This window comes from Cheilinus undulatus, linkage group 23, assembly GCF_018320785.1.
Source record: "Cheilinus undulatus linkage group 23, ASM1832078v1, whole genome shotgun sequence".
Taxonomy (NCBI): Eukaryota; Metazoa; Chordata; class Actinopteri; order Labriformes; family Labridae; genus Cheilinus; species Cheilinus undulatus.
Genome location: NC_054887.1, coordinates 31,479,028 through 31,506,601, shown reverse-complemented (window position 1 = coordinate 31,506,601; position 27,574 = coordinate 31,479,028). Strand labels below are relative to the sequence as shown.

At 40.6% G+C, this 27,574-nt stretch overlaps 3 protein-coding genes across 6 annotated transcripts in view; all 3 read left to right on the top strand.

Moving 5' to 3' along the window:
• Positions 1-1,453, top strand: part of LOC121505279 (myelin regulatory factor-like protein) — a 33,976-nt gene extending 32,523 nt beyond the window's left edge. For all 4 annotated transcript variants that reach the window (XM_041780438.1, XM_041780440.1, XM_041780439.1 and 1 more), the window contains one exon: positions 656-1,453. In XM_041780438.1, coding sequence (XP_041636372.1) covers positions 656-748 — 93 coding nt within the window. In that variant the 3' untranslated portion in view covers positions 749-1,453. The remainder of the gene's footprint in view (positions 1-655) is intronic.
• Positions 1,454-13,208: 11,755 nt separating this feature from the next.
• cct2 (chaperonin containing TCP1, subunit 2 (beta)) lies at positions 13,209-20,408 on the top strand. The gene is made up of 16 exons (XM_041780308.1): positions 13,209-13,286; positions 14,944-15,018; positions 15,114-15,179; positions 15,363-15,474; positions 15,639-15,715; positions 15,790-15,902; positions 16,059-16,261; positions 16,343-16,443; positions 16,761-16,888; positions 17,833-17,936; positions 18,445-18,564; positions 18,638-18,766; positions 18,950-19,053; positions 19,527-19,626; positions 19,754-19,895; positions 20,154-20,408. The coding sequence occupies exons 1-16, from the start codon at positions 13,284-13,286 to the stop codon at positions 20,182-20,184; spliced, it is 1,608 nt and encodes a 535-aa protein (XP_041636242.1). The 5' UTR covers positions 13,209-13,283; the 3' UTR covers positions 20,185-20,408.
• Positions 20,409-26,028: 5,620 nt separating this feature from the next.
• Positions 26,029-27,105, top strand: LOC121505820 (trichohyalin-like). Its single transcript, XM_041781372.1, has one exon. It carries the CDS (start codon positions 26,029-26,031, stop codon positions 27,103-27,105), a length of 1,077 nt encoding a protein of 358 aa, XP_041637306.1.
• The last annotated feature ends 469 nt before the right edge of the window (positions 27,106-27,574 follow it).

Here is a 27,574-nt window from a genome sequence, read left to right as displayed (position 1 = left end):
TATGATATTAACAGGTGTGGCCAAATACTTTTCCAGGGGTTAGCACTGGTACCTCACAGCAAGAAGGTTCCTGGTTCGCTTCCCGATCAGGACCTTTCTGTGTGGAGTTTGCGTGTTCTCTCTGGGTACTCTGACTTCCTCCCACCACCAAAGACATGCTCGTTAGATTAAATGGTGGCTCTAAATTGCCCGTAGGTGTGAGTGTGAGTGTGCCTGGTTGTCTGTCTCTACATGTCAGCCCTGTGATTGAGTGCCGACCAGTCCATGGTGTACCCCGCCTCTCGCCCAATGACAGCTGGGATAGGCTCCAGCCACCCAACGGGATAAGCGATATAGGAAATGGATGGATGACCAGAACAGGAATACTGGTATCTTGCATCTGTGAAGGACTATGAATAACAAGTTTTTCTATGTGCATGCAAAAACTATAACCTGGTCAAAACCAGGACAAGCCTCTAGAGTGGAAGCAGGACTTCTGACAAACACGTTGTTTTGGGGGTATTTAGTCCGGGATCTATTAAAAAAATCAGAAGAAAATCAAACTTTGATTTAGAAGTGCTTCCACCATATAAAGGACAAATCTTCTTCATGCACAACTGCTTTTATTTGTAGCATTTATCATAAAAGTAACTTCCTGTGAATGTCTCTCTTTCAGGGTCAGGCAGACTGCAGTACCAACCATCACTTCGCGGGGGCGTTCTTCACTGACTACCACTTCCACTTCTACAGACACTGCATGGATTTCTGAACTCACTCTGCACATATTTAACATTTACTCTGCCCACATGAACATCAGAATCATTTTAGTCCTGTGAGCATTTTTATTGAAACGTTCTTTAACTGATAGATACTTGAGTTAAGGTCCCTGTTGTTTTGTTCTTTTCTTACTCTCCTTCATTCTCTTTAATGCTTTATGAGCCGCTTGAGGAGACATAATATTATCCAGATGAAATTACTCTGAGATTTACTGTACAATCACTCACCAGAGCTCTAAATTGGATTAACAAATTTAAAAATCCCGTTAATAAAATTCAAACACTTATGGTTACTTAGAGATGTTTTTCCATGATAATATAAGATAAACAAAAAAAATCTGATGCAATAATGTACATTTTTCAATTCTTTTTGTATTCGTAGAACTGTAGAGGAATTAAATTCTGAAATATAAAAGTTGGTTTGGTTGACCAGGTTAGAGTCACATAGGGGAAAAAAAAATCTGTGACAAACCTTCAAACTTATCTGGAGTTTATAAACTAAGCAGTCACATTTTCTATCAGTTGTGATGACTTTTATAAAAATATAACCCACTTATGCTGTGATGGATTATGTTTATGTGTCTGTAAATTTTGGAAATATTTACAAAGTTCCAGTCTTTGATTGTTTTGAAGATAAAGTCTGATGTTTATCTCAGAATAAAGGTGATCATCTGTACTGGAAAGGAGTTGACATTTTGTACGGCCAACAATTAAAGTTTGAAATCATAATTAACATTATTTTTGTTGTCTTATTTTGAAATGTAACTATTTGCTTTTAAATTTTTTTTTTTTTTTTTTTTTTTTAGTTATTTTTGATTTTCGTCTTTCAGTGTTACTGACTTTGACAGTTTTTAAGTTTTGTCATCTATACCAGGGGTTCTCAACCTTGGGCTCGGGACCCCATTGGGGGTCATGAGACACTAAGAGGGGGCCTCCAGATGGCTTAAAGAAACTAGGGATATTTTTAAATGACACTGTTGCCACTTTACACCAATTTTGATAAATTTTAACCCGTTTTCATCGCTTTTTCTGATCAATTTTGGCACATTTTTACCACTCAAAACTCATTTCGTCAAATTTTAAACCCTTTCCAACACTTTTTTCTGCCTGTTTTCTGCCCCATGTAATAATGCCACATTATGTAATAATGCCGCATTATGTAATAATGCCGCATTATGTAATAACCTTAATCATAGGACTTCGTGCAGGCTCCAAGGTATGCCCTACCCATCTACCTTGCCCTAACTCTAACCGCTTGGTGACCTATTCCTAAACCTAACCCCCCTTCAGAGCTCTAGACTAAACACCTAACCTTAACCCTAGGACTTAAGGTGGGCTCAAGGGTATACCCTACTACCTTGCCCTAACCCTAACTGCTTAGTAGCTTACAAAATGCAACGTTATTACATAATGAATTTATTTTTTTTTTACATTATTACATAATGTGGCATTATTACATAATGTGGCGCTACATCCCTTCTAAACCGATTCTTGCTACTTTCTGCCTATTGTTGACTCTGTTGACCCATTAGTGCCACTATTAACCCCTCTTTACCACTTTTTATGCCCTTTTTAACCACATTCCACTGTTTGATATGACCGTTTTTGCCAGTTTAACCAATTTCAGCCAATGTCTACCTCAGTAAACCCTTCTATGCCAGTTCAAAGTAATTTTTCATCCTATTTAAACCAAATTTCCACCATTTTTTTGCCACTTTAAAGCCATTTCAACCACTTTTTAATCCTCTTTTACCACTTTATACGCCCGCTTTTGCCACTTTAACCCATTTTTGCCAAATTTGGGTGATTTTTTGCCACTTGTATTTATTTTTTTACACTTCTAACCCATTGCTGCTACTTTAAAAATCCAATTATCTACCTATCTACTATTTTTGCCATTATTTACCCATTCTAATTCTGTTTTTAAGAAAGGGGATTTATATTTTTAAGAGGACTACTTACTACACAAATTAATAAAAAAGATATTTATTTCTTTGATAAGAGTGGTTATTATTCACATTAAATAAAATATAAATACCACAGCTTAACTTTACAATGGACCATGATTTTGCTGACCCCCAGTTTGGTTGGGCCTCAGAAAGCTGCCCCCTTATGGGCAGCCCTGTCTGCACTGCTCATGTTCATGGCTGTGTTTAGCCACCTTCAGCTTCTGCTGCTGAGAAACACCCCCACAGCATGATGCTGCCACCACCATGCTTCACTGTAGGGATGGTATTGGTCAGGTGATGAGTGGTGCCTAGTTTCCTCCAGTTCAGACCAGAGAATCTTGTTTCTCACAGTCAGGAGCTTTCTCGCAGACTCCAGTGGTTGTCCTTCTGGAACTTCATCCGAACTCTACACAGGATCTCTGGAGCTCAGTCCGAGTCCCATCAGGTTCTTGGTCTCCTCTCTCTCCCCTGATTACTCAGTTTGGAAGTGACCAGCTGTGGGAAGAGTCCTGGTTGCAGCAAACTTGTTAAATGTGACAATCCTGTAGGCTGCTGTGCTCTTGGGAACTTTCAGTGCAGCAGAAATGTTTTCAGCCTTCCCCAGATCTCCAGGTGTAGAAACATCTCAGCAAAGATCCAGAGAAATGGGCGGAGCCTGAGCTCAGTTTGCAGCATTGTTGCAGAGTCTGAACACTCGTGCCAATGTGATACTCCGATTGTTCATTTGTCACGGCGGGGTGCTGAGTGTAGCTTCGTGACATTTTCTGACTGTAGCATCAGGATGCAACATGACTAAACTGTTTAAGTGAGGGAATGCACCGACTACTGTTGGTATTAACAGGTGAATCAGCATCAGGTGGAGCATTAATGGGAACTCTATCTTGGCCTCTACACCCACACTGGGACCATAAAAGTCCCTCAGCTGTGGACAAACACACCTGCACACGGCCACACTGATGACTAATTCAGGTGGAGGAGGTGCAGCAGAAACACGCTGCTAATGAGGTGTCAGACAAACGTCTCAGCTGCAGGGAGGAAGCTAAAGTTGCACTTAAAGACAGAGAGATGGATGCACAGCACACTGTAAGTATTTCCATGTTTACATCAGTTTTATGCTTTTTTTCCTGCTAGGCTTCAGGAGTTTACACTGAATTTATCTCACATCTGTTTATTTTATTGATTTATTTCTAATTTAGAAATTAAAGCTAAGAATTCTGTGTATAGGGGGGAAATTTTACCTCTTGTTCCTGATAGCTGTCTTTGCTTTTATTTCTGTCTTGTTTTCAAACCAACTATGAAATCCTCACATTAAGAGGCATTAAGATTTGAAAGCTCAGGTATTTAAAATTACAGGGTTTTACTTGTTTGAAATCATCGGCACCAAACATGCCAAACTCGCTCAAAGGAGTATTCTGGTATTTTTAAGGCTGGGCTCTATCAGCTCATTCATGTTAGTATTTATATTAGCCACATCAGACCAGCTGCATGGTGCTGTGGACAGGCATCTTTGCTTCACTTTAACCCCTTAAAGCCTGAAAATACAAAGCATAGCCAGAAAATTCAAAAATCATTTTTTGGAACTGAAATGTTTATTTCACTTTCTACTGAAATCCCCAAAATCCAAATATCCATGAAATTTAACATGTTTTTATAGATATATTTTTTTTAATCTCATTTGATATATTAGGTGTTTTTGGTTACTGATAATCCACTTGAGGGCATTTTTTTTTTAATCATTTATCAGATTGTACTCAGAAGTTTTTATTAGTAATTTATAATCATATTGATTAGATGGAGGTATCATAAAAGTAACAGCAACAGGCTTTAAGGGGTTAACTACATTTCAGGAAAAGTGGGCCAAATATTAATGTTGGCTTAAATGCACACCAAACTAAGACGTATTTTTTTATGTAATTTATTTTTCATCCAGAAAGCCTGAGTGTTTAGCACTATTTACCATGCAACAAAACAGTAAGACCCAGTTTTTTTTTTTTTTAAAAGGTAAAATATTGTTTCTAAATTTCCAAACTAAAGCATCTTTTCTTGTAAAATTCAGAACAATGTATTCAATAATCCTGGACTATTATTATTTATTTATTTGTACATTTCATTGTTTTGCAGTAAGTACAGTTGGAGTATTTTTTACAGAGTCATATGTAAAATGTAATTGTAAAAAAAGAGCTGAAATTCTGGTGAAAAGTGTCAAAAATGGGTTAAATGTGGGGGAAAAAAAGGTTAAAGAAAAAATATCCTTACAAAAATAGGTGAAACGTGGCCAGAAATGGCTAAATAAGTCAAACAGTGGCAAAATGAGTTAAAAGTGGCAGAAGTGGGACAAAAACAGCAAAAAATGGTTGAAAGTGGTAAAATCAATTGGCAAAAAAATGGATGACAGTGGATGAATTCCAGACTAACACAGGTAACTAATCTCTACTCAGCTGGTTGTGTGTCATCGCCGCGTTTGTGTGTCCGCCGGTGTCGTCTGTCAGCTCCAGGACTGACGGACAGACGACTCGTGTCACCACAGAAACTGTCGACGGGGAAACTTGTCTGTCTCCTTCCTCTTCTTCCAGTCCACTGAGAACATGTAATTAACTGAAACTCCATCCTCTGAGTCTGAGCGTGCGATGGCCGCCCTGGTTTATGTGAAACCCAGTAAAAGCCTTGGGGTGACATCGAAGGTCTGGATTAGACACAGCATGGGTTTAAAACATTTATTTACAACCAATCAGAGAAAGACTAACCCTCTCTAAAGGAATTACACTTCTATAAACTTAAGTACAACCCTAATTCCAAAAAAGCTGGGACGGGGCAACAAAAGGCTGGAAAATTAAATGATACTGATATTAATTAGCTGGTGCACAGCTAAATGTGTCTACAGCTGAAGAAGTTCCCAGGAACCGAAAAGCTGGCTGTGTTGACCACCCAGATTTGTGAGGGTATAAAAGCGCCCCCTTTTTAGAGGTTGAGGAGATAACTTTAGTCCATAACAGTTAAAATGAAGCTGATCTGACCTCTCTTGTGTGTTTTCAGGTCAGGATGGGTGGGCGACATCTGTCTCAGATTCAGGAGGAGTCAGACAGCCGAGAGCACAGGTAACAGACCAGCTGTTTCTATGGCAACTGATACCTAAACACTAGTTCAGTATGTTAGGGATGCTCATTTGTAGCGTAGAGTCGTACTTAAATGGTTCACATCATCAAGCAAATTTTAATATTAGACAAAGATAACCTGAGTAAATACAGTTGGCTTGATTACAGCCAGACCTGCTGAGTCCAGAATCCCTGAAATAGAACCTGTTTCACAAAGAGAAGGAGGCTAAAGGATCTCCAACACATCATGGCACCATCTACAGAAATTCAAGAAGACACTGACATCCATCAGTCTGGAAAGGGTTACAAAGACATTTCTAAGGCTTTGGGACTCCAGTAAACCACAGTGAGAGCCATTATCCACAAATAGGGAAAACTTGAAACAGTGGTGAGCCTTCCCAGGAGTTGCGGTCCTACCAATATGACTAAAAAAAATCAGGAATACCTCATCCAGGAGGTCCCACAAGAACCCAGAGCAACATCTGAAGACTTGCTGACCTCTCTGTGAGCCATTATCCACAAATGGGAGAACTTGGAACAGTGTTGAACCATCCCAGGAATGGCTGGCCAACCAAAATGACTCCAAGAGGGCAGGAATGCATCATCCAGGAGGTCCCAAAAAGAACCCAGAACATCTGAAGACCTGCAGGTCTCACTTGGCTCAGTTAAGGTCAGAGTTCATGATTCAATGATAAGAAAGATAAAGGAGAATTTCAGAACCAATACCACTGCTGACCAAAAACAACACAAAGGCTCAACGACTTGTTGTAATTGATGGAACCGTGATTTCTGCTCTCTACCAGAACATCCTGAAAAGGACAATGTCCGTCCATCAATTCATGACCTCAAGCTCAGGCACACCTGGGTTATGGAGCAGGACCATGATCCCAAACACACCAGCAAGTCCACCTCTGAACAGACCAAAAAAACTACATGAAAGTTCAGGAGTGGTCTAGTCAAAGTCTGGACTTTTTGCAATCCTGCAAAGAAGAGTGGGACAACATTCCTCCACTGACTCACTGACAGTTGTCAGAATGTTTGCTTGAAGGTTAGAACAGCCAGCTATTAAGTTTAGGAGGTGATGACTTTTCCATATAGAGCCAGGTAGGTTTGGAGGCTTTTCCCTTAATAAATAAAATCATGATTAAAAACTGATTTTGCTTTTACTCAGGTTATTTAGAATAAAAAGGACCAAAGTAAAGATGCAGTCAAATTTAAACTTGGACGGAAACTTTGCTGCGTGTGCAGTGGAAATGGAAACTCAGCCTGGCTCGACAATCTGATAATGGACTGTCTGTGATACTCTCCACCGAAGCACAACCTTGGCACAGGGACTCGATATCGGATCAGACCGGACTGTAAACAAATCTGAATGGAAACTGGTTTACATGGAGAGAGAGAGAGAGAGAGAGAGAGAGAGGGAGAGGGAGAGAGAGAGAGGGAGAGAGAGGGAGAGAGAGAGAGAGAGAGAGAGAGAGAGAGAGAGAGGGAGAGAGAGAGAGAGAGAGAGAGGGAGAGAGAGAGAGAGAGAGAGAGGGAGAGAGAGAGAGAGAGAGAGAGGGAGAGAGAGAGAGAGAGAGACAGAGATTGCCTCAGCACAAAGATGATGCTTGACAAGACTACAACATGATGAAGTGAAATGTGATCTCATCACTCTCTCTCTCTCTCAGTACCTGTTTCCTCCCTCCGATCGTCCTACAAAGGCAGACAGGTGCAGCAGCTCGACCAGGTGTGGATGAGGCACGGAGACAGGAAGTGAGGTATCCGTCTGATCCAGTGTCTCTGGCTTTGGATGAGCAGCAGAGGAAGCTGGAGGACAACAGGAGCCTCCTGGAGGAGGTAATATTTCCCATGATCAATTTATCTTATGGTTATTTAGTTTCATGTTTAAATGTTCTTTACATTGTTAATACATCGAAGAAACACACTGTGCATATCACAGCTGCAGATAAATGGTCATTGTCATGTTGGATGGGGAAACTAGGGCCTAGTCTGAGGTCCTAAGCATGGTGGAACAGGTTTGCATTGAGAATATCTCTACATTTTGACACCTGACCAGTCTCCCAGTCCCTGCTGCTGAGAAACCCCCCCACAGTATGATGCTGCCACCACCATCTGTGAGGAGAGGCTTCTGTAGTCACTCTGCCTAAAGCCTGGATTTGAATTTTGTCCCATCTCCACACAGGATCTCTGGAGTCCCCCCTGACCTCATGGGTTTGTTTTGCTCTGATATCATTGTCAGAAGCTGATCATTTCTGCGTTTGTGTTTTTTCAGCTGGGTCGCATCGAGGCGGAGCTCCGAGAGTCTCTGCGTCTGGACATCGAGCGCCAACGAGAAGCTGAATTTCTCCGCCAACAGGAGAACAAACTGATGAGGAAGAACCTGTGTTACCTGACGCTGAGCCAGAGAGTCGCCAAGTAAACATGCACAGCTCACACACATCATAGGTTTATTTTTAAAGATTAACCCTACTATATAATACGATAGATGCATTCATACAAGGCTAAAATAGATAAAATAGTGTAAGTTAGTGTTACTCTACCCTGCTCAACCAAAGAGCCAAATTGTTGAAAAATACCTTCACAAGAGCCACAATCCAAGTGGTGAAAAGTGGAAAAAACTGCTTCAAGTAGCAATAAAAAGATGGGAAAGGTGGCAAAAATGGTTCAAAAGTGGCAAAAACATGGCAAAAATTGAGAAAAAAATGGACTAAAGTAGGTTAAAAGCAGTCAAGAGTGGTGAAAAAGGGCGAAAAAAAAGGAAACAAGTGGTATTTAATGGCAAAAGGTAACTTAAATAGGTGAAAGTAGGGTAAAATGGTGAAAAGGGGCAAAAATGGTCCAAAAGTGATGAAAATGTGGCAAAAAAAATGAGAGAGAAGTGACTAAAATGGGCAATAAGTAGTCAAGAGTGGCAAAATAGGGCATAAAAAGAGGAAACTAGTGATATTCAACGGCAAAGGGTAGCTTAAATAGGCCAAAAATAGTGAAGAGCGGCAAAAATGAGCAAAAAAGTAGGAAAAAAATGGTATTTAATGGCAAAGGTAGCTCAATTGGGTGAAAAGTGGCAAAAACTGTGAAAAACTGCCAAAATTGGATAAATACAACAAGTATGTTTCACAATTTAGGCCTTCTGTATAAGTCTGTGAAAGAAACTGATTATTGTGATTAATTCTGAGGTCAAAGTTTCCCTTTTCTGAGGTTTTCTGGGAGAATAATATTTCAAATCAAGATATAAAAGAGCCCCAAAAATCAAAAAAGAGCCACATGTTGAGTATCACTGGTCGAAGTAAAAGTCCTTTTAGTTCAGCATCTCCTGCTTATTCTCCACACTCACTTATAATACGTGAACTTTTACTGAAGTAGTGTTCAAGTTTATCCATTCCTTCTACAGGCCATGGGTCAGCAGCTACTTCCGGAAGTTTCCCATGCACATCTACTGCCTTCCTGTCCAAGCTCCCAATCACAGAGGCAGGAGGCGTGGCCCAAAGAGGAAATGAGTAGGCTGGACTTTGCGAGATGTAAATCTGAGATATGTTTTTTTTTTTTTTATTTGGTCTGTGAAATAAATCAAATGTCCTCTTTCAGCCATGATTGTTTCTGTTTTTATCCTTAATAAAAGAAATGCATTTCTTCAGTGCAAACAAAACAACAATGTACATGCAGTCGCTAGAAAAAGTATGTGAACCCTTTGAGATTTCTTGGATTTATGCATAAATTGGTCATCAAATGTGTTCTGATCTTCATCTAAGTCACAACAATAGACAAACACAGTCTGCTTAAACTAATACCGTGCAAAAAATGATATGTTTTCATGTTTTTATTGATCAAACCATGTAAACATTCACAGTGCAGGGTGGAAAAAGTATGTGAACCCCAAGGCTAATGACTTCTCCAAGAGCTAATTAGAGCCAGGAGTCAGCCAACCTGGAGTCCAATCAATGTGATGAGACTGGATGTGTTGGTTAAACCTGCCCTGCCCTTTAAAAAAACACACACCAGTTTTGAATTTGCTGTTCTCGAGAAGCATTGCCTGATGTGAACCATGCCTGGCACAAAAGAGCCCTCAGAAGACCTACCATCAAGAATTGTTGACTTGAATGAAGCTGGAAAGGGTTACAAAAGTATCTCTAAAAGCCTTGATGTTCATGTGTCCACGGTAAGACAGACTGTCTACAAATGGAGAAAGTTCAGCACTGTTGCTACTCTCCCTAGGCGTGGTCGTCCTGTAAAGATGACTGCAAGAACACAGCGCAGAATGCTCAATGAGGTGAAGAAGAATCCTAGAGTGTCAGCTAAAGACTTACAGAAGTCTCTGGCACATGCTAACATTTGTGTTGACAAATCTACAAAAGTGAAACATTAAACAAGAATGGAGTTCATGGGAGGACACCACGGAGGAAGCCACTGCTGTCCAAAAAAAACATTGCTGCACATTTGAAGTTTAGAAAAGAGCACCTGGATGTTCCACAGCACTACTGGCAAAATATTTTGTCCATAGATGAAACCACAATTGAAATGTTTGGAAGGAACACACAACACTATGTGTGGAGAAAAAAAGGCACAGCACACCTCATCAAAACCTCATCCCAACTGTGAAATATGGTGGAGGGGCCATCATGGTTTGGGGCTGCTTTGCTGCCTCAGGGCCTGGACGGATTGCTGTCATTGACAGAAAAATGAATTCCCAATTTTATCGAGACATTTTGCAGGAAAACTTAAGACCATCTGTCCGCCAACTGAAGCTCAACAGAGGATGGGTGATGCAACAGGACAACGACTCAAAGCATAGAAGTAAATCAACAACAGAATGGCTTCAACAGAAGAAAAACCGCCTTCTGGAGTGGTCCAGAGTCCTGACCTCAACCTCGATTGAGATGCTGTGGCATGACCTCAAGAGAGCGATGCACACCAGACATCCGAATCATATTGCTGAACTGAAACAGTTTTTAAAGAGGAATGGTCCAAAATTCCTCTTGACCGTTGTGCAGGTCTGATCTGCAACTACAGGAAACGTTTGGTGGAGGTTATTGCTGCCAACGGAGGGTCAACCAGTTATTAGCCTGGGGGTTCACATACTTTTTCCACCCTGCACTGTGAGTGTTTAAATGGTTTGATCAATAAAAACATGAAAACATATTTTTTGCACGGTATTAGTTTAAGCAGACTGTGTTTGTCTATTGTTGTGACTTAGATGAAGATCGGAACACATTTGATGACCAATTTATGCATAAATCCAAGAAATCTCAAAGGGTTCACAAACTTTTTCTAGTGACTGTATAATTGATTACCGTCCATAATAAAGTCCTAATATCAATGCTTTTATCAGAGGAGTCTACACATGCAGGTTTATATTCTCAGTGGAACAGAAACGGCCTCAGTCCAACCTCTTGGATTGGAAATGATCAAACTAAACTTCAAGAATACATAATAGGATGGAAATAATGTGCAAAATCCTTGTTTTGTGAACTTGTGATAGACTCTGTTATCATGTAGACAGGGGTGTAGCTAGGGATTTAGGGCCCCCAGAAAGTATATTACACAGAACCCCCCTTAACCAGTCAGCCAAGCAGCAAATATCTCTGTTTTTTAAATGTATTTTTTAACCTTAATTTCCCCATTTATGAGCAATATTTTTTTTACTAAATTTACTTTTATTAGTCTGCAGCACTGTACCACACCATTTGGACATTATTAAGGGAGGAGCATGGGCCCCCAGTATTGTATTTTACTCTATTTTATACTAATTTCAGTTTGTTGATCGGTTCATTTAGTCACTTTTGATTCAGTAATGACCCTAACTGCTAAGGAAAAAGAAATAAAACACCTTTTTCACAGCAGGCTTCTTAAGGGCCCCTCCCTACTGTGGGTAATCAGTACCCTTTTCCCCTCCTGTGCTACGCCCCTGCACGTAGAAGACTCATAGAGCCATCTGGAGGAGCCTCTCAGACACTGCATGGCTCATTTAGTACATGGTAAATGGACTGGAGCTTTTTATGCTGCTTTTCTAATCATCTGAATACTTAAAACACTTTTATACTGCAGGTTAAACTTACTCATTCACTCCACATCCATGCACTGGTGGTGGACGTTGCATTCCATGTTTTTTCTGTTCGTTGGATCCATGCTGGAGTTTGATGCATTAAAAGTAATGAGAAACATGAGTATTGTTAATTTTACGGTTGGTTGCATTTTCTCAATACACATGCAAAAACAAAACAAAAAAAAAAAGATAAAATGAAATAAAAAAATTAAAGAAAACTCCAACACGCTGTCCAACTTGTGGTAGAAAGAATTTTCCACTTGCAAAGCCTGGTTAACAGACACTAATCAGACACAACCAAGGGGGTCTAGTACCCAGGCAGTGCAAATGAACAATATGTTTGTTTGTTTTTTTTTTGGAAGCTGGACAGTATGTATGGGTTTCCATTGGTTTTGTGTTGCCCTTCTAATCATCTGTCTCAAAAATCATTGATGTGCAAAGCAGTTTTTCCCTTGTATACAAGGGACAACAATACACACGCGGGAATACAAATACAGGGCAAATTAGGAAAATAGAAAAGCACATATGTGTGTGGTTGGGATACCACATTTTTCCAGACCAAGTACGAGTATGAGTACTTACATTTGGGAACCCTCCCTTACCAAATACAGATATGAGCAATTAACAATACTTTAACTGCTCTTTTGGTTATTTGGAGGGTTTGCTTTATTTTCACCAGACGTTCCTCATCTCCTTTCATGACAGTTTATCAGCTTAGCCTTCATTCTCTATTTATGTTGAAATATCACCGAACTGCAGACTCCAATGTTGACTACATGCTCACACAATGAGAGTCTAACACCATGCTTAAACTGATACAGAGTGCAGCATCTCGCCATGCTTTCTGAGTACAAGTACTTAGGCTTGGTGTTGTCCCAATACCAAGCCCAAGTACCCAATATCAGTATCAGTATCTGTGCATCCCTGGTAGAAACCTGTATGTAGTCGAAAACTATCCAAAGACGACCTATTAAAGGTAATATAAAATCAGAAAACCAAACTCAGAACAAGACATCAAATATATGGTGAAAAACGGTTACTGAAACAAGCAAAAACTGAAAATTGTAACAAGCAAAATTCCCAGACAGATAAACAAGGTCGCTATTATTATATTATAAATAACTGAATGACAATGTTGAAGCCAACTTTTGTTTTTTTCAAATGTTGCATTAATTTGAAAGTATTTACTCTGTTCTACTGTTGTGATATGAACATAGCTGTATGGGGTAATAACACAACAAAGACAGTTTTGTGTATGTATGTATGTATGTATGTATGTGTCTATGTATGTATTTATTTATTTATTTCAAGATTTGAAGGCAGAATCGTGTTTTCTCCTACTGTACAATGAACGCAGCATTGCGTTTTTACGTCATTGCGTCACTCTCCTGCCCAGCCCTTCTTCTGTGTGCGTGCAAGGCTTCAGCCCAGAATCACAGACATCATGGTGAGCTTTTACCTTTATTTCCTCTTCTTCAGGCTGACAGAAACAGTTGTAGTTTATCTTTCAATCCCCGTTTGTAGGCAAACTCTCACCGCTTCTGATAAACTCTTAATAAATCATTTTTATTGTTTATATCGTCTGTTAAGCTCTCTGTTAGCTCCTGATGCTAACCGGTGAGAAAGCACATGGGCGTTATGAATGCAGTAACGGCAAAGCTAAAACAGAGCTGGGGGAGTTAAACTGTTATTTATTGATCATAGTAAAATGATCCACTCCGCTACAGGTAATGCTATGGTGTCTGTTTTGTCCACGGGAATCGTTTTTTGATTTCTGCTTTTTCATTGGAGCTCAGAGGAACTGTTAGCATGCTAGGTTAGCATGTCAGTTCGGCTTTGTGGCTGTCATAATGGGAAGAAATCAGCTATTAAAGCTATTCATTAGCTGGATATAGACAGTAGATGTTAAAGCGTTCGTTAAAATGATGTTACTGGTGCTTTAGTGCTTTGTTACACTTCACAATCATGGAGGGTCTTAAATATGGTTTGAAGGTTTATATTCAGTTTGGTTGAAAGCTTCTAGCGGTTTCTAGGATGAAAGGGGCGGGGTCTTGATGATGCTGCGTTCAGGGAAACTCGGAATAACCAAGCCGTCAACGCCAATGGTGTTCTTCATAGGATTGTTACAATTGAAGAATTTAGACCATTGGTTCTCAACTGGTCTGGCCTCGGGACCCACCAGTCTGTCTTACAACAGATCGTGACCCATGTTTCCAAAAAATTTACAATACATGTTTATGAATATGTTGCAGTTCGGAGCATGATTGAACCAAAACATCTGGTATAAAAAAAAGAAAAGAGATAAAATTGACACATTTTCTATCCTCTTTCCCATCATTATGTGTCAATTTTTGCCAATTTTCAAGAGAACTTGAGAAATTACTTCATTATCATGGGAAAAGTAGCCATTTACTGCAAGAAGAGCAGACGGTATTAATCAAACATTTAAATTTACCCAATTTCACTGTAAATCGGGGTAAAATGAAAGGTATCGATGCATGTCCAATAAGGACTTCTGGACTTTTGCCACCATTTTTTTTTCAGACATCTAGTCGCAACCCACTGAAACTGCTCTGCGACCCACTTTTGGGTCCTGACCCACCAGTTGAGAACCACTGATTTAGACAATAACTTTTGCATCATAAAGTTCACATAGATGTTGATTTAATAAAAAACAACAAATGGCTGGCCCAGTACAGGATAGATAGAATATTTACAACAAGAACTACTAATCGTAATATGCTTATTGACCAAAATGTGTATTATATTTGAAACAAATCTAAATAGAGAACTATAGTTGTTATTTTTATTCTGTTGTCAGCAGTTAGTAGCAGTTCAAGAACGCTCAGTTATAATGCTGGTAAAAATCAAAACTGGTTTTCGTACCATGGAAACCTAAAAAAAAGAAGTCGTGGGCACACAAGTTGGGGTACTTTTTGTATATGACCCCCCTGAACTAAAGACAATTTAACGCACGCTGTTTGATTTGTACAACTACAATAAATGAGGTATTTATCTTTTTTCTTATTATAGAGCTTGTATTGTTTTTTTAAAAACGCGTTGATATTGTGATTTAAACTGATGTGTTTGTCGTCTCGCCACAGGCGTCCTTATCGATGGCCCCGGTCAACATCTTCAAACATGGAGCTGATGAGGAGAAAGCCGAAACTGCACGACTGGTGGGTTTATCTCTTTTAGATTTTTTTTAGGTCTAGAGACCAATAAATATACTAAAACACCGTTTAATACTTTATTTTCTTCTTTTTCTTTACAGTCGTCCTTTGTGGGAGCCATCGCTATCGGAGATCTGGTGAAGAGCACTCTGGGTCCTAAGGGGATGGTGAGCCATGACAATTATCAGTGTGGATTATTTTTTTTTTTTAAAGTAGTTTTAAAATCAGCTGTCATGTTCTGATGGTGGCTGTTTTCTGCTTTCATTATATTTTTAAAAAATGTTCATTCAAGTTGTAGAAAACCACCTTTGGGCTTTAGATTAAAGTATTCTTGACATTTTTTTGTCCAGGACAAGATCTTGCTTGGCGGAGGAAAAGGCGGCACAGTAACAGTGACCAACGATGGAGCAACCATCCTGAAAGCCATCGGAGTCGATAACCCTGCAGCTAAAGTTCTGGTTGGTGAGTAAAACCCAAAAATGTCACTTTGATATGCAATAAAAGACACTCTATAAGGAGGCATTTACAGTAGCCATAGCTGAAACAGTGTCAATAGACATAACTACTAAGATAAGCTTAATTTTGAGCTGGATTGAAGAGTAACTTTATTTTGCTCGTCTCTGCAGACATGTCAAAGGTTCAGGACGATGAAGTCGGAGACGGGACGACCTCTGTCACTGTCCTCGCTGCAGAGCTGCTCCGGGTAAAAGACAAAACAAATCTGAGTGGTTTCTACAACGACAGCAGCTTTTTTAACCACCACTGTTTCTGATGCAGGAAGCAGAGCTTCTCATCGCCAAGAAGATCCACCCACAGACCATCATCTCCGGCTGGAGGAAGGCGACGCAGGCGGCCAGAGACGCTCTGAGGGAGGCTGCTGTGGACCACAGGTGAGACTGAGACAAACAGAACTATTAGTACCTCTACTCTTTACAGCTTACAAATAAAGAATGATTCTAATGAGGCTGTTAAAGTGAAATAATCTAAAATAAGCTCGGCCTTCTGATTTTAACCCTCTCTCCGTCTCCATCATCTTCTGTCGATAGCAACGACTCGGCCCGTTTCAATGAGGATCTGCTGAACATCGCTCGCACAACTCTCTCCTCCAAACTGCTGACTCATCACAAAGATCACTTCGCCCATCTTGCCGTGAACGCCGTCATGAGGCTGAAGGGCTCCGGGAACCTGGAGGCCATCCACGTCATCAAGAAGCTCGGAGGAGGACTCACCGACTCATACCTGGATGAAGGTGAGCGAACATGATGTCACAACCAGCAGGGTGATCTTTGTTTCTGATTGGCTCCTGTAACTAAAGTTGTCTTTTTTCCAGGTTTCCTGCTGGATAAGAAGATCGGAGTAAACCAGCCGAAGAGGCTCGAGAACGTCAAAATTCTGATTGCCAACACAGGCATGGACACCGACAAGATCAAGGTACCAAAACACACCTAGACCTGCAGAAAACAGCACCTTAAACCAGTTTAAAACCCAGAAATCGATACCTGCTAAGTAGAGTTGTTCTTTTCTTCTAGAAAAATCCAGTTATGTTAAGTAAAACTTACATGTTCAGTGTCAGGACTATCAGATTAAGCTCCAGTGTTCAGCTAGTGTCTGGAAGAATCAGAACTAAATAATAAAACTAGTAGAAAACTGCTTAGGTTCTGTCAGATCTCAAAGAAAGAAGACACAGCTTCTAATTTAAAGTTTAGGTTTGTTTGCCTGTATATTAACTGTGTTTCTGCATGTTTCAGATTTTTGGCTCCAGGGTTCGAGTCGACTCGACGGCGAAGGTTGCAGAGATCGAACTCGCAGAGAAAGAGAAGATGAAGGAGAAGGTCGACCGGATCCTGAAACACGGAATCAACTGCTTCATCAACAGGTAATAACAAGTAACCAGATAATTTACCTGCAGGAATCCTGCAAATCCTTAAAAATAAGGGCCACTTTTTCTTTAACCCCTTCATAACTTTAAAACTTTGGCTTTTTTAACTCTTGACTTTTCCTGCATGTTTTATCCCCTTTGTGTGAAGCTTTTATCCATTTATGCCAGTTCTCATCTATTTTTGCCACTTTTTAACCCCTTTTTCATTACTTTTTTTGCACCATTTTTGCTACTGTTAACCAAATGTTGCTCTTTAACCAGTGTTTGCCACATCTTAACCTCTTTTCACTGCTTCTGCCATGTTTTTGTCCATTTGTGCCACTTTAGAACCCATTTTGACACTTATCCCCCAAATTTTGCCACTCTAACATCTTTTCACCCCTTAATCTGGCCATTTTTGCAACTTTTCTGCCAGTATTAACCCATTTTTTAAATATTTATGTTTTAAATATTTACTAATTATGGCTGACAAGTGAATTTCTGGGGAAAAAAACATCAAAAGTAAAGTAATTCTAAGATTATTTCAATATTAATTGTTTTTGGAGTGTATTTAAAGCCAAAGATTGTCTCAAAACCACAGCATCTTCTTTTTCCCTTTGTCTGAATTCAATGATCTTCTAGAGGCCAGATGGGAAGCTTTGGGGGGGCCTGATATGGCCCTCGGGCTGCCAGTTGAGTATCAGGGTTTCTTTTTAAGCAGTGTGTCCAGTAGAGGGCGCCGCTGCTCTGCAAATATATTTCATGTAGCGTCACAATATCAGAATTTTTAACTTTGATTTGAATTGGTCAAAAGTTAACAAATATTGAGTTTTTTCTTTTTTCCAAAGCTTTTCTGTTATATTGATTACTAAGATAACAGAGACTATATTATTTAAAGTGTTAATCGATCTGAAAACTTCAGACTCTGTTTAGTGACTAATTTTCTCTCTCTGTTTCACCAGACAGTTGATCTATAACTATCCGGAGCAGCTCTTCGCTCAGGCCGGAGTCATGGCCATCGAACACGCTGACTTCGCCGGTGTGGAGCGCCTTGCTCTGGTCACAGGTACGACACTGTCACACACAAGGTGACCGATTTAAACAAAAGTACTTTCAGGATTTATAGTTTTCCTAACTGGGGGGACATGAAGCGAATAGTTTTCTCATATCAAGCAAGACTTCTCTCTCTCTCTCTCTCTTTCTCTCTCTCCCCTTTTCCTCATATCTCCTGCCTTTCTTCATCTGTGCTGTCCAATGAAGCCAACAAGCCCAAAATCTTTAAAAAGTGGATTTTAGCCATCGTTTATGTCAGCTGTCACTGGAGTTTGGAAATTTTAAGCACCTCAAAGATTTGATGCATCAAGCCCACTAAAGTAGGGGACAATTACAGCTTGAATCGGCTACAAGACAGACATGAGGAGAGTCACTGCAATGGGAACGGTGCATCTTCTCCTCCAGTTGCAGCGCTGACACTGACAGAATGCTGCAGAGCAGCAAGCAGCAAATTTCAGCTGCTCTTGTTGCAGATTTCTGGTCTGAGTTAACCTGAACATGTTTTTGTGTTGTGCGATCAGGAGGAGAGATCACCTCCACCTTCGATCACCCCGAGCTTGTCAAACTGGGCCACTGTAAGCTGATCGAGGAGGTCATGATCGGAGAGGACATGCTCATCCACTTCTCTGGAGTCGCCATGGGTAAGGACATGCAAAAACATGAACAGACAGGTGTAAGTGGGACTTCCTCTTGACTCCTCTTCCTCCCCCTCAGGTGAGGCGTGCACCGTCGTCCTGAGAGGGGCGACTCAGCAGATTCTGGACGAGGCCGAGCGCTCGCTGCATGACGCGCTGTGTGTGTTAGCTCAGACTGTGAAGGAGCCACGCACCGTCTACGGAGGAGGTACATGTTCAAAATATGAAATCCACTTAAAATTTTCAGTATATTTAGAAATGACTGTGGACCTGAAACATCCAAACATGGCACTTTGAATGCTTCATACGCTCATAATATTGACTTAACAGCTGATATTTCTCTCATAACTCCTTGTAACCACATTTCTTATTCTCTATTTCCCTTCATAAGGCTGCTCTGAGATGCTGATGGCCAAAGTGGTGACTGAACTGGCCAATAGGACGGCAGGAAAGGAGGCAGTCGCCATTGAGTCTTTCGCCAAGGCTCTTAGGATGGTACGGACCATATCTGTCTGGGTTTTGGAGTCTTTCCCCAGTTTTCCAAACATGAAATGCTAGATTTCCTCCCTTTCAAGACCTTAGAGCTATGATTTTTGAGTGAATATTTGATTCTTCATCCCTCAGTTATTACAGGATTCAATGCAGCTCTTCTTCCTGCTATCACTGCGTGCTTTTTCCTTTAAAAAGCCCCTGATTTTAAAGGATACTCAGGGATTTTTATTCTTCATCTCTGGGGTTTAAGCTGCAGATATCGGTTGTTAGCTGGTGTCACGCCACAGTGAAAAATTCCAGATTCATCCAAGAGAAGCTCGATTAAAATGCCTGAGTTTTAAGCCCGGTTCTACCTGTTCAGATCAGGAGACAAAACAAACATGAGCTGCTTCTGTGTGACTGATCTAATATCAGACAAGATCACATGACTGCAGACAACCTATAAAGCTTTTCATCCTCTCTCTCCTCCCTTCCAGCTGCCAACCATCATCGCTGACAACGCCGGCTACGACAGCGCCGACCTGGTGGCTCAGCTGAGAGCTGCACACCAGGAGAACAAAATCACCTTTGGACTGAGTGAGTAAACACAGAAGCATACATTGTTTTATGTTAGAGGTGTCTATAAAAAGCTTACATTCAAGCTTCGACAAAGCTAGAAAAGGCTCTGATGTTTCAGCTCATGTATGCTATTCGCTCCTTGCAGACATGTCTGAAGGCACCGTGGGAAACATGGCGGAGCTGGGGATCACAGAGTCGTTCCAGGTGAAGCGTCAGGTGCTGCTGAGCGCGTCTGAAGCTGCAGAGATGATCCTGAGAGTGGACAACATCATCAAAGCTGCTCCCAGGTCAGTCTTTCACACCAAACACTACCTTTTCTGCACGTTTTGGCTCCTTTTACCGTGTTTCTACTGCACTTTCTTCTTCTGTGGTGTGAAGTTTCAGCTCTGGTTTATATCCATGCAGCTGAAAGCAGGGCCTGCCTTTGTTTCAGTTTTATCCTGTTAAATTCCTCCATGTTGTTCCTGTGATAATGCCCTGAGACAACAGACCCTCCTGGTACAAATCAGTCATTTTCTGTTCTTTTTGTCGTTCATCTTTTGTAGGAAGAGAGTTCCCGACCATCACCCCTGCTAGAGGAAGAGGAGGATGAAGATGAAAGAAGGGAGGGGGATCACTTTAGTTATTTATCACCTCTGTGTAGCTCAAATTAAAGAAACGCTCCGCTGTTTTTTTCTCTGTCAGACTCTGTGGAAGCACTGCACAGGCTAGCGTTAGCTCGTTTGTTACGACGTGGCTCAGAACGGACGTTTGGACGTCGTTTGTTTTGTTTACTGAAATAAATAAGCCAATCCTCATCAGTTGAGTTGTGGTTTGTTGTCTTTTTAACAGAAATGTTTGCATTATTCCACAGCTTTTACACAGAAATATCAAAAAAATGGTCCTTCTCAGTTGATTTCCCCGCTTGTTAGCGATTTTCCTCATTTATTTATGGTCTTAACCTCTACTTAAGTCTTTTTAATGCATCATAATGAGCAGGGCCCCTCTGTTACTTCCACAGTGACTGGACTAATATCTTGTGTTCATAAAGACACCGAGGATTAAATTTTATGATTTAAAAATGTTAAAAATTTTGTTTTTTTCATCTGCAAATGTAAACATACCAATTAAAATTCAGTATGCAGTGGATATGTGGAAGTCTGCATGGCATGCCAGGTTCTGCAGACAATTTAAAGCAGTGATATTCAACATGTTGCTCCTGAGCCACATGTGGCTCTTTTGTAATGATTTGTGGCTCTTCTCTTCTTCATTTGAAATGTTTTTTGCCCAGAAAACCTCAAAAAAGGTAAACTTTGACTTCGTAAATTATCCAAGCAAGCTACATTAATCACTTTGTTTCACACTAGTGTGCAGCTGGCTTTAATTGTCAACCTTTATTTTTTTGTCTGTATATTTCCATGCAATTTTGCTCACATATTTTTCATTTTTTGATGCTTTTAATCCATTTTTTGCTTTTTAAGCCCCTTTTTTCCACTTGTATCTTATTTTTGCCAGTTTTACCACTTCTTGCCTATTGAAGCTGCCTTTTGCCATTGCTCATTGCCATCGCTCATTTTTGCCACCTGTAACTCCTTTTTCTTTCCATTTTTGCCATTTTTATCTAGTTTTTGCAATTTATGCCTATTTATCCCCCTTTCACCAATTTTTTGTCACTTCTTTGCCTTTTTTTGACCATTTTTGCCACTTTAACTTATTTTTATTGCCACTTTAACCCCTTTAAGTCACTTTTTACCACTTACATTGTGGCTCTTGCATAGGATTTTTTTTTTTCAACAGTTGGGCTCTTTGGTTGAGCAGGGTTGAGTAACACTGCTTTAACCCTTAACCTACTGCCGGGGCGCTGGCGCTGTGTTTAATATGTCCGTAGTATTATTACTGTAACTCCATCAAAGTTTGTCTGATCAGGAAAATTCCAACGGTGTTGGAAAGCTGAGAACTGTGGGCATGCACACATATATGGCTCATTATGGTACTCGCAACCATATGATGTGGGCATTCATAGCAAAACACCAGTTTTGTATTGTTCTTCTTTTAAACTGCTGACAATTCTATATTGTGTGCAATAATCATTAACCAGATGTTGAAAAGTCAAGTTCAAGTACTCCTGGGAAAAAAAGGGACCAAAACTTTCAAACTTCCAGCCATAATAACAAAATATGTCCAAATCGCCATTTTAAACTCAGTAGGTAAAGGGTTAAAGTCTTCAAACAATGAGGAAGGAAAAAGCTTAAATCATGAGGGACGAATCATTTAAAAGCCAGTCTGTTTGGGCCAAAGGTCCTGATGAATACCTTCAGAAGTCTAAACTACGGCATCGTTCACACATGCAGTAAAGTGAGTTTTGAGTGTTAAAACACTCCATGATGATATTTCACCATCTGTGTGTTGGTTCATCTGGGTTTAGTGTGAGGACTGTCTGCTTCAGCAGGTCACGGTGACTGAGGCCTCAAAGTTTAAACAAACCAGAGTTACCAAACAGGACGGGACGGTCCACACCAACGCTGCAGACTAGAGGCCCATTAAACTTTTCATGTCAGGCCCCCCCTTTGGTAGATGGAATTATTTTCAAGCTCCCCAATGCTCTCATTAACATGTATAGATCAGGGCTTCTCAACCTTTTCAGCCCGCGACCCCCAAAATAAAGGGGCCAAGGACCGGGGACCCCCACTGTGCCTGAAGGTGGCTAAACACAGCCATGAACGTGCAGTGCTGACAAGGCTGCCCATAAGGGGGGAGCTTTCTGGGGCCCAACCAAACTGGGGGCCTGCAAAATCATGGTCCATTGTAAAGTTAAGCTGTAGTATTCATATTTTATATTTAACGTGAATAATAACCACTCTTATCAAAGAAACAAATATCTTTTTATTCATTTGTGTAGTAAGTAGTCTTCTTAAAAATATAAATCCGCTTTATTAAAAACAGAATTAAAATGGGTTAAATGGCAAAAAATGGTAGATAAGGTGGTAAAATTGGATTTTTAAAGTAGCAGAAATGGGTTAGAAGAGTGAAGTGGCTAAAATAAAATTAAAAAAACAGGCAAAAATGGGTTAAAGTGGCAAAAACGGGCATAGAAAGGGTTTGAAAGAGGATTAAAAAGTGGCTGAAATGGCTTTAAAGTGGCAAAAAAAAGGTGGAAATGTGGTTGAATAGGATGAAAAATTGCTTTAAACTGGCATAGAAGGGTTTACTGAGGTAGACATTGGCTAAAATGGGTTAAACTGGCAATTAATGTCATCAAATAGTGCAATGTGGTTAAAAGGGGCATAAAAAGAGGTAAAGAGGGGTTAATAGTCGCACTAATGGGTCAACAGAGTCAACAATAAGCAGAAAGTGGCAAGAATTGGTTTAGAAGGGGTGTGGTGCCGCATTATGTAATTACGCCACATTATGTAATAATCTAAAAAATTTTAAATCCATTATGTAATAACACCGTGTTTTGTAAGCTACTGAGCGGTTAGGGTTAGGGAAAGGTAGTAGGGTATACCCTGGAGCCCACCTTAAGTCCTAGGGTTAAGGTTAGGTGTTTAGTCTAGAGCCCTGAAGAGGGGTTAGGTTTAGGAATAGGTCACTAAGTGGTTAGAGTTAGGGCAAGGTAGTTGGGTAGGGCGTACCTTGGAGCCCACACTAAGTCCTATGGTTAGGGTTATTACATAAGGCGGCGTTATTACATAATGTGGCACTACAAGTGGCAAAAACAGGCAGAAAAAAAAGTGTTGGAAAGAGTTTAAATTTTGACAAAATGGGTTTTGAGGGGCAAAAATGTGCCAAAATTGGTCAGAAAAAGTGATGAAAACGGATTGAAATTTGTCAAAGTTGGTGTAAAGTGGCAACAGTGTAATTTAAAAAGTATTCTTTGTTTCTTTAAGCCATCTGGAGACCCCCTCTCAGTGTCTCGCAACCCCCAATTGGGTCCCGACCCCAAGGTTGAGAACCACTGCTACAGATGATGTAAACAGTTGCAGTATTTGCTAACAAATTCCTACATTCCTTATACATTTTAATCTTAAACTTTGTTTACAACAGTACAGAATAGCACATGAAACAGTAAACTTTAAATCAAAGACCACTTTTAGCTCATTTTTTATAAACAGCTTCTATCAGCAGTTTGTCAGATTTAGGCGACCGCAGAGAATCTTTCACTGGTAGGATCTGGTTCTCTTCATGATCCATTACTGTCATGGGCGTAGCACAGCCCACCCACGATGGGTGTTGGCCCCTTGAGAAGCCTGGAATATTAAGTTTGTTTTCATTCTTTGTTTTTTTTTTCCATACATTTTAATTACTGACATTATTAAATTAAAGTGGCTGAGATGTCAGTGGGGATGAGAAAATAAGAAGAGAAACCAAACAGTTGGCATCTTATTCAAACATGGAAGAGGCCAACATATTATTTTATAAAGTCAATCAGTATAAGGCACGTAAAGTTAGTGGTGAACAAAGACACTGCAGGATTTTAAGCATTTCTAATGTTGAGGCTATTATCTTAAGCTTTGGGAATATAGGCTAATAAACACATTTACTAATAACCATAGTTACCATAGTAAAAATGTTGCTCACTTATATAGGAAAATGCTAGTTGAAAAACAATAAATTTCATTGGAATTCATAAATCAACGCAATCGTTTTTGTTTGGCTGGCCAACTCCAGGGGCCCCTGTGTAATTTTCTTTCTGGGGGCCCTAAATCCCCAGCTACGCCCCTGATTACTGTACATGTGGACTCACCTGTCTATAGCATTGTTTCAGCTGTGAAGTTTGGTGGAGGAGGGATAACGGTATGGGGCAGGTCTTCTGCCCCTTATCTCCAGTGAAGGCCGATCTTAATGCTTCAGCAGACCAAGACATTGTGGACCAGTGTTACTCAACCAAAGAGCCAAATTGTTGAAAAATAGCTTTGCAAGAGCCACAATCTAAGTGGTGACAATACGTAAAGGTGGCAAAAATGGTAAAAAAAAAAAAAAATTATAAAAGCAACAGATATGAGTGAAAATGGGGAGGAAAAGGTGGGAAAAGGGTCAGAAAGTAGCAAAAAAGAGTAAGAAGTGACAATAAATGGGTTACAGGTGGCAAAAAATGTTCCAAAAGTGTCAAAAACGTGGCAACAACAGAGTGAATGTGACTAAAATGGGCAAAAAATAGGAGACAAGTGGTATTTAATGGCCAAAGGTAGATAAATGGGTGAAAAGTGTTGAAAAAATGGTGAAGAAGGGCAAAAATGTTAAGGTTAAGGTGGCAAAAAGAAGTGGCTAAAAATTTGCAAAAAAAGTGTCAAAAATGGGCAAAAAAGTCGGGAAAATTTGGTATTTAATGGAAAAAGGTAGTTTAAATGGGCAAAATAGGATAAAAGTGGCAGAAATTGAAAAAAAGTGGCCAAAATGGGTAGAAAAAGAGTGATAAGTGACTAAAATGGGCAGAAAGCAACCAAGAGTGGCAAAAAATAGGAAACAATTGGTATTTAATGGCAACAGGTAGCTTAAATGGGTGAAAATGTGGAGAAAAAATGGTGAATATGGGCAAAAATGGGATAAAAGTGGCAAAAAGGGTAAAAAGTTGCAAAAAACGTGTCAAAAAGGGGCAAAAAGGTAGGGTTAAACGTACAAAAAGGTGGTAAAATTGGATTTTAAAAGTAGCAGAAATGGGTTAGAAATGGCAAGGATTAGATAAAAGTGGCAAAAATAAACAAATAATGGTGAAAAATTGGTTAAATGGTCAAAAGAAGTGGTTAAAAGGGATGAGAAAGTGGTAGAAATCAGTTAAAAGTGGCATAAATGGGTGGAAAAATGGTTGTAGAAAGTGGTAAAAAGGGTTAATAGTGTCAATAACGGGTCAACAGAGATAACAGAAGTGGAAGAGCGAAACAAAGCAGTGGAACGGGTTTAAAATGGACAAAAATGGGTTTAGAGTGGCTAGAGTGTGTTACAGTTGGCAATAATTGGTGGGAAAAAGTGATGGAAATGAGTTCAAAAGAGGCAAAATTGGTGTAAAGTGAAAAGCAAAAGCGGGTAAAAGACGGGCAAAAATGGTTCCAGATTGTGCAGAAATTGGTTAAAAGTGTCAAACAATAGGCACAAAATTTGGATGTGAAAAAAATTCTTTAAAAAATATTCTTCATTTTTTTTAAGGCACCTGGTGACCCCAAATGGGTCCCGACCCCAAGGTTGAGAACCAGTGCTTTTGGGTACAGCACGGCATCTACGTGTGATCTCCATGGGTTGCCATAGCAACAGTTTACATCAGAATGTTTGGTCATAGATCAAAGCCACTGTTGGTGATGACATCACCAAGGTCAAAGGAACATTCCAAAGCCTATATAAGAGCTCTCAGTTTGTCTGGAGTTTCAAAGAGTGAGTACGTTCAAGCGGCACAGGCTCAAACTGATTTGAATTTTAACCATTCAGGAGGCAGTTTTTGGACTTTTAGAAATGTCTTGGGGACTAACGTCGTACGTCCTGGGCCTCTTTAACTGGGCCAAACAGAACATTACAGCCATCTACCAATGGATCAGCGGGGCAGAGTCAGAGGCTCTAAAACGTCAAATTGAAAAGCTGATGTTGGAGCTCCAAAAGGCACAGAATACGGCAGCCCGTGAGGAGCAGAAGGTGGCAAGACTCGGCGCCGACCTGGCTTTAGGTAAGGAGAAAATGAAAACCCTCTCGGACCAGGTAGAGAACCTGATGGTTGAGCTGGATAAGAGGGATCACTCCTTCAGACACATGGCAGAGAAGTTTAGGAGGGAGGCAGCCATGTGTCAGGAGGAGCAGAGGCTGAGGATAGAGCTCAGCAGAAGTGTAGAAATGCTCCAGAGTGACTTAGAAGAAGGGAAGAGTCGGAAGAAGCATTCAGAGCTGAAGGTGGCAGAACTCAGCGCCAACCTGGTTTCACGTGAGGGGGAAATTAAAACCCTCTGGGACCAGCTGGAGTTCATGATGGTTGAGAACGATAAGAAGGAAGGCTCCTACAGACACATGGAAGAGAAGTTTCAGAAAGAGGCAGCCACGTGTCAGGAGGAGCAGAGAAAGAGAATCGAGCTCAACAGAACGGTAATAATGCTCCGGCTCGACTTAGATCAGCAGAAGAAGCAGACAGAGCTGTGGATTAGAAAAGAGGGAGAAACCAGACACGAGCTTGAGGAACTCGGGGAGAAGTACTCCAAGATCTCCCAGGGGAACGAGTTGATGTTTCAGACCGGGGTCATCGACAGCCAAAACCTTCAGCAGGAGCTGGAGGCTGAAAAGACGGCTCAGGCTGAAACATCAACAGAAGCCAAGCTGGAGAACCGGCGGGAGAAGAGACGAAGAAGAAGAGACAAAAAGAAAGCATCACACTCAAAGTTGGTCTCAGCTCCTGCTCCAGATCAAGAACTGGAGATAGAAGAGGGCTCTCAGGACCAAGATGAGGGACAAACTCAAGATTTGGAAGAAAACAGACAAAAATTGAATTTGGAAAGACCTCCCTGCTGCCATGATTCGACTGGTTTGGCCCAGAAGAAGCAAAAATGAGCCTCAGTTTAACTAAAATCCAAACTTGAATAGCACTCGGATAGCGCAGACCTCCGCCATTAGCCCTATCTCCCAGTAGTGAAGAATCCGTTAAAATTTCATGGATCCAGACGGTGATCCAGATCACTCCCAAAATCTAATCAGTTCTTCCTTATGCCATTTCTGACATTTCCTGAAAATTTCATCAAAATTCGTCCACAACTTTTTGAGTGATGTTTCTAACAGACTAACTAACAAACCCTGCCGATAACCTCCTTGGCGGAGGTAACTAAAGTAACATCAGTAATCAGGCTGCATGGTGGAGCACGGTCAGTGCTGCCAACTCACAGAAAGGTTCCTGGTTTGAATCCCTGGTTCAGACGGGGCCTTCCTGTGCGGAGACTGCACGCTCTCCTCGTTTAGCTGGGTTTTCTCCAGGTGCTCTGGTTTCTCCCATTATTGTGTCTTTATGTCTGTCCTGGGATAAACT

Coding starts and splice junctions, on each gene's coding strand:
- cct2 (XM_041780308.1), top strand. Junction 15,180..15,362: donor CTCTGGGTCCTAAGGGGATG/GTGAGCCATGAC, acceptor TTTTTTGTCCAG/GACAAGATCTTGCTTGGCGG. Junction 15,475..15,638: donor TGCAGCTAAAGTTCTGGTTG/GTGAGTAAAACC, acceptor TCGTCTCTGCAG/ACATGTCAAAGGTTCAGGAC.
- LOC121505820 (XM_041781372.1), top strand. CDS start 26,029: ATGTCTTGGGGACTAACGTCGTACGTCCTGGGCCTCTTTAACTGGGCC.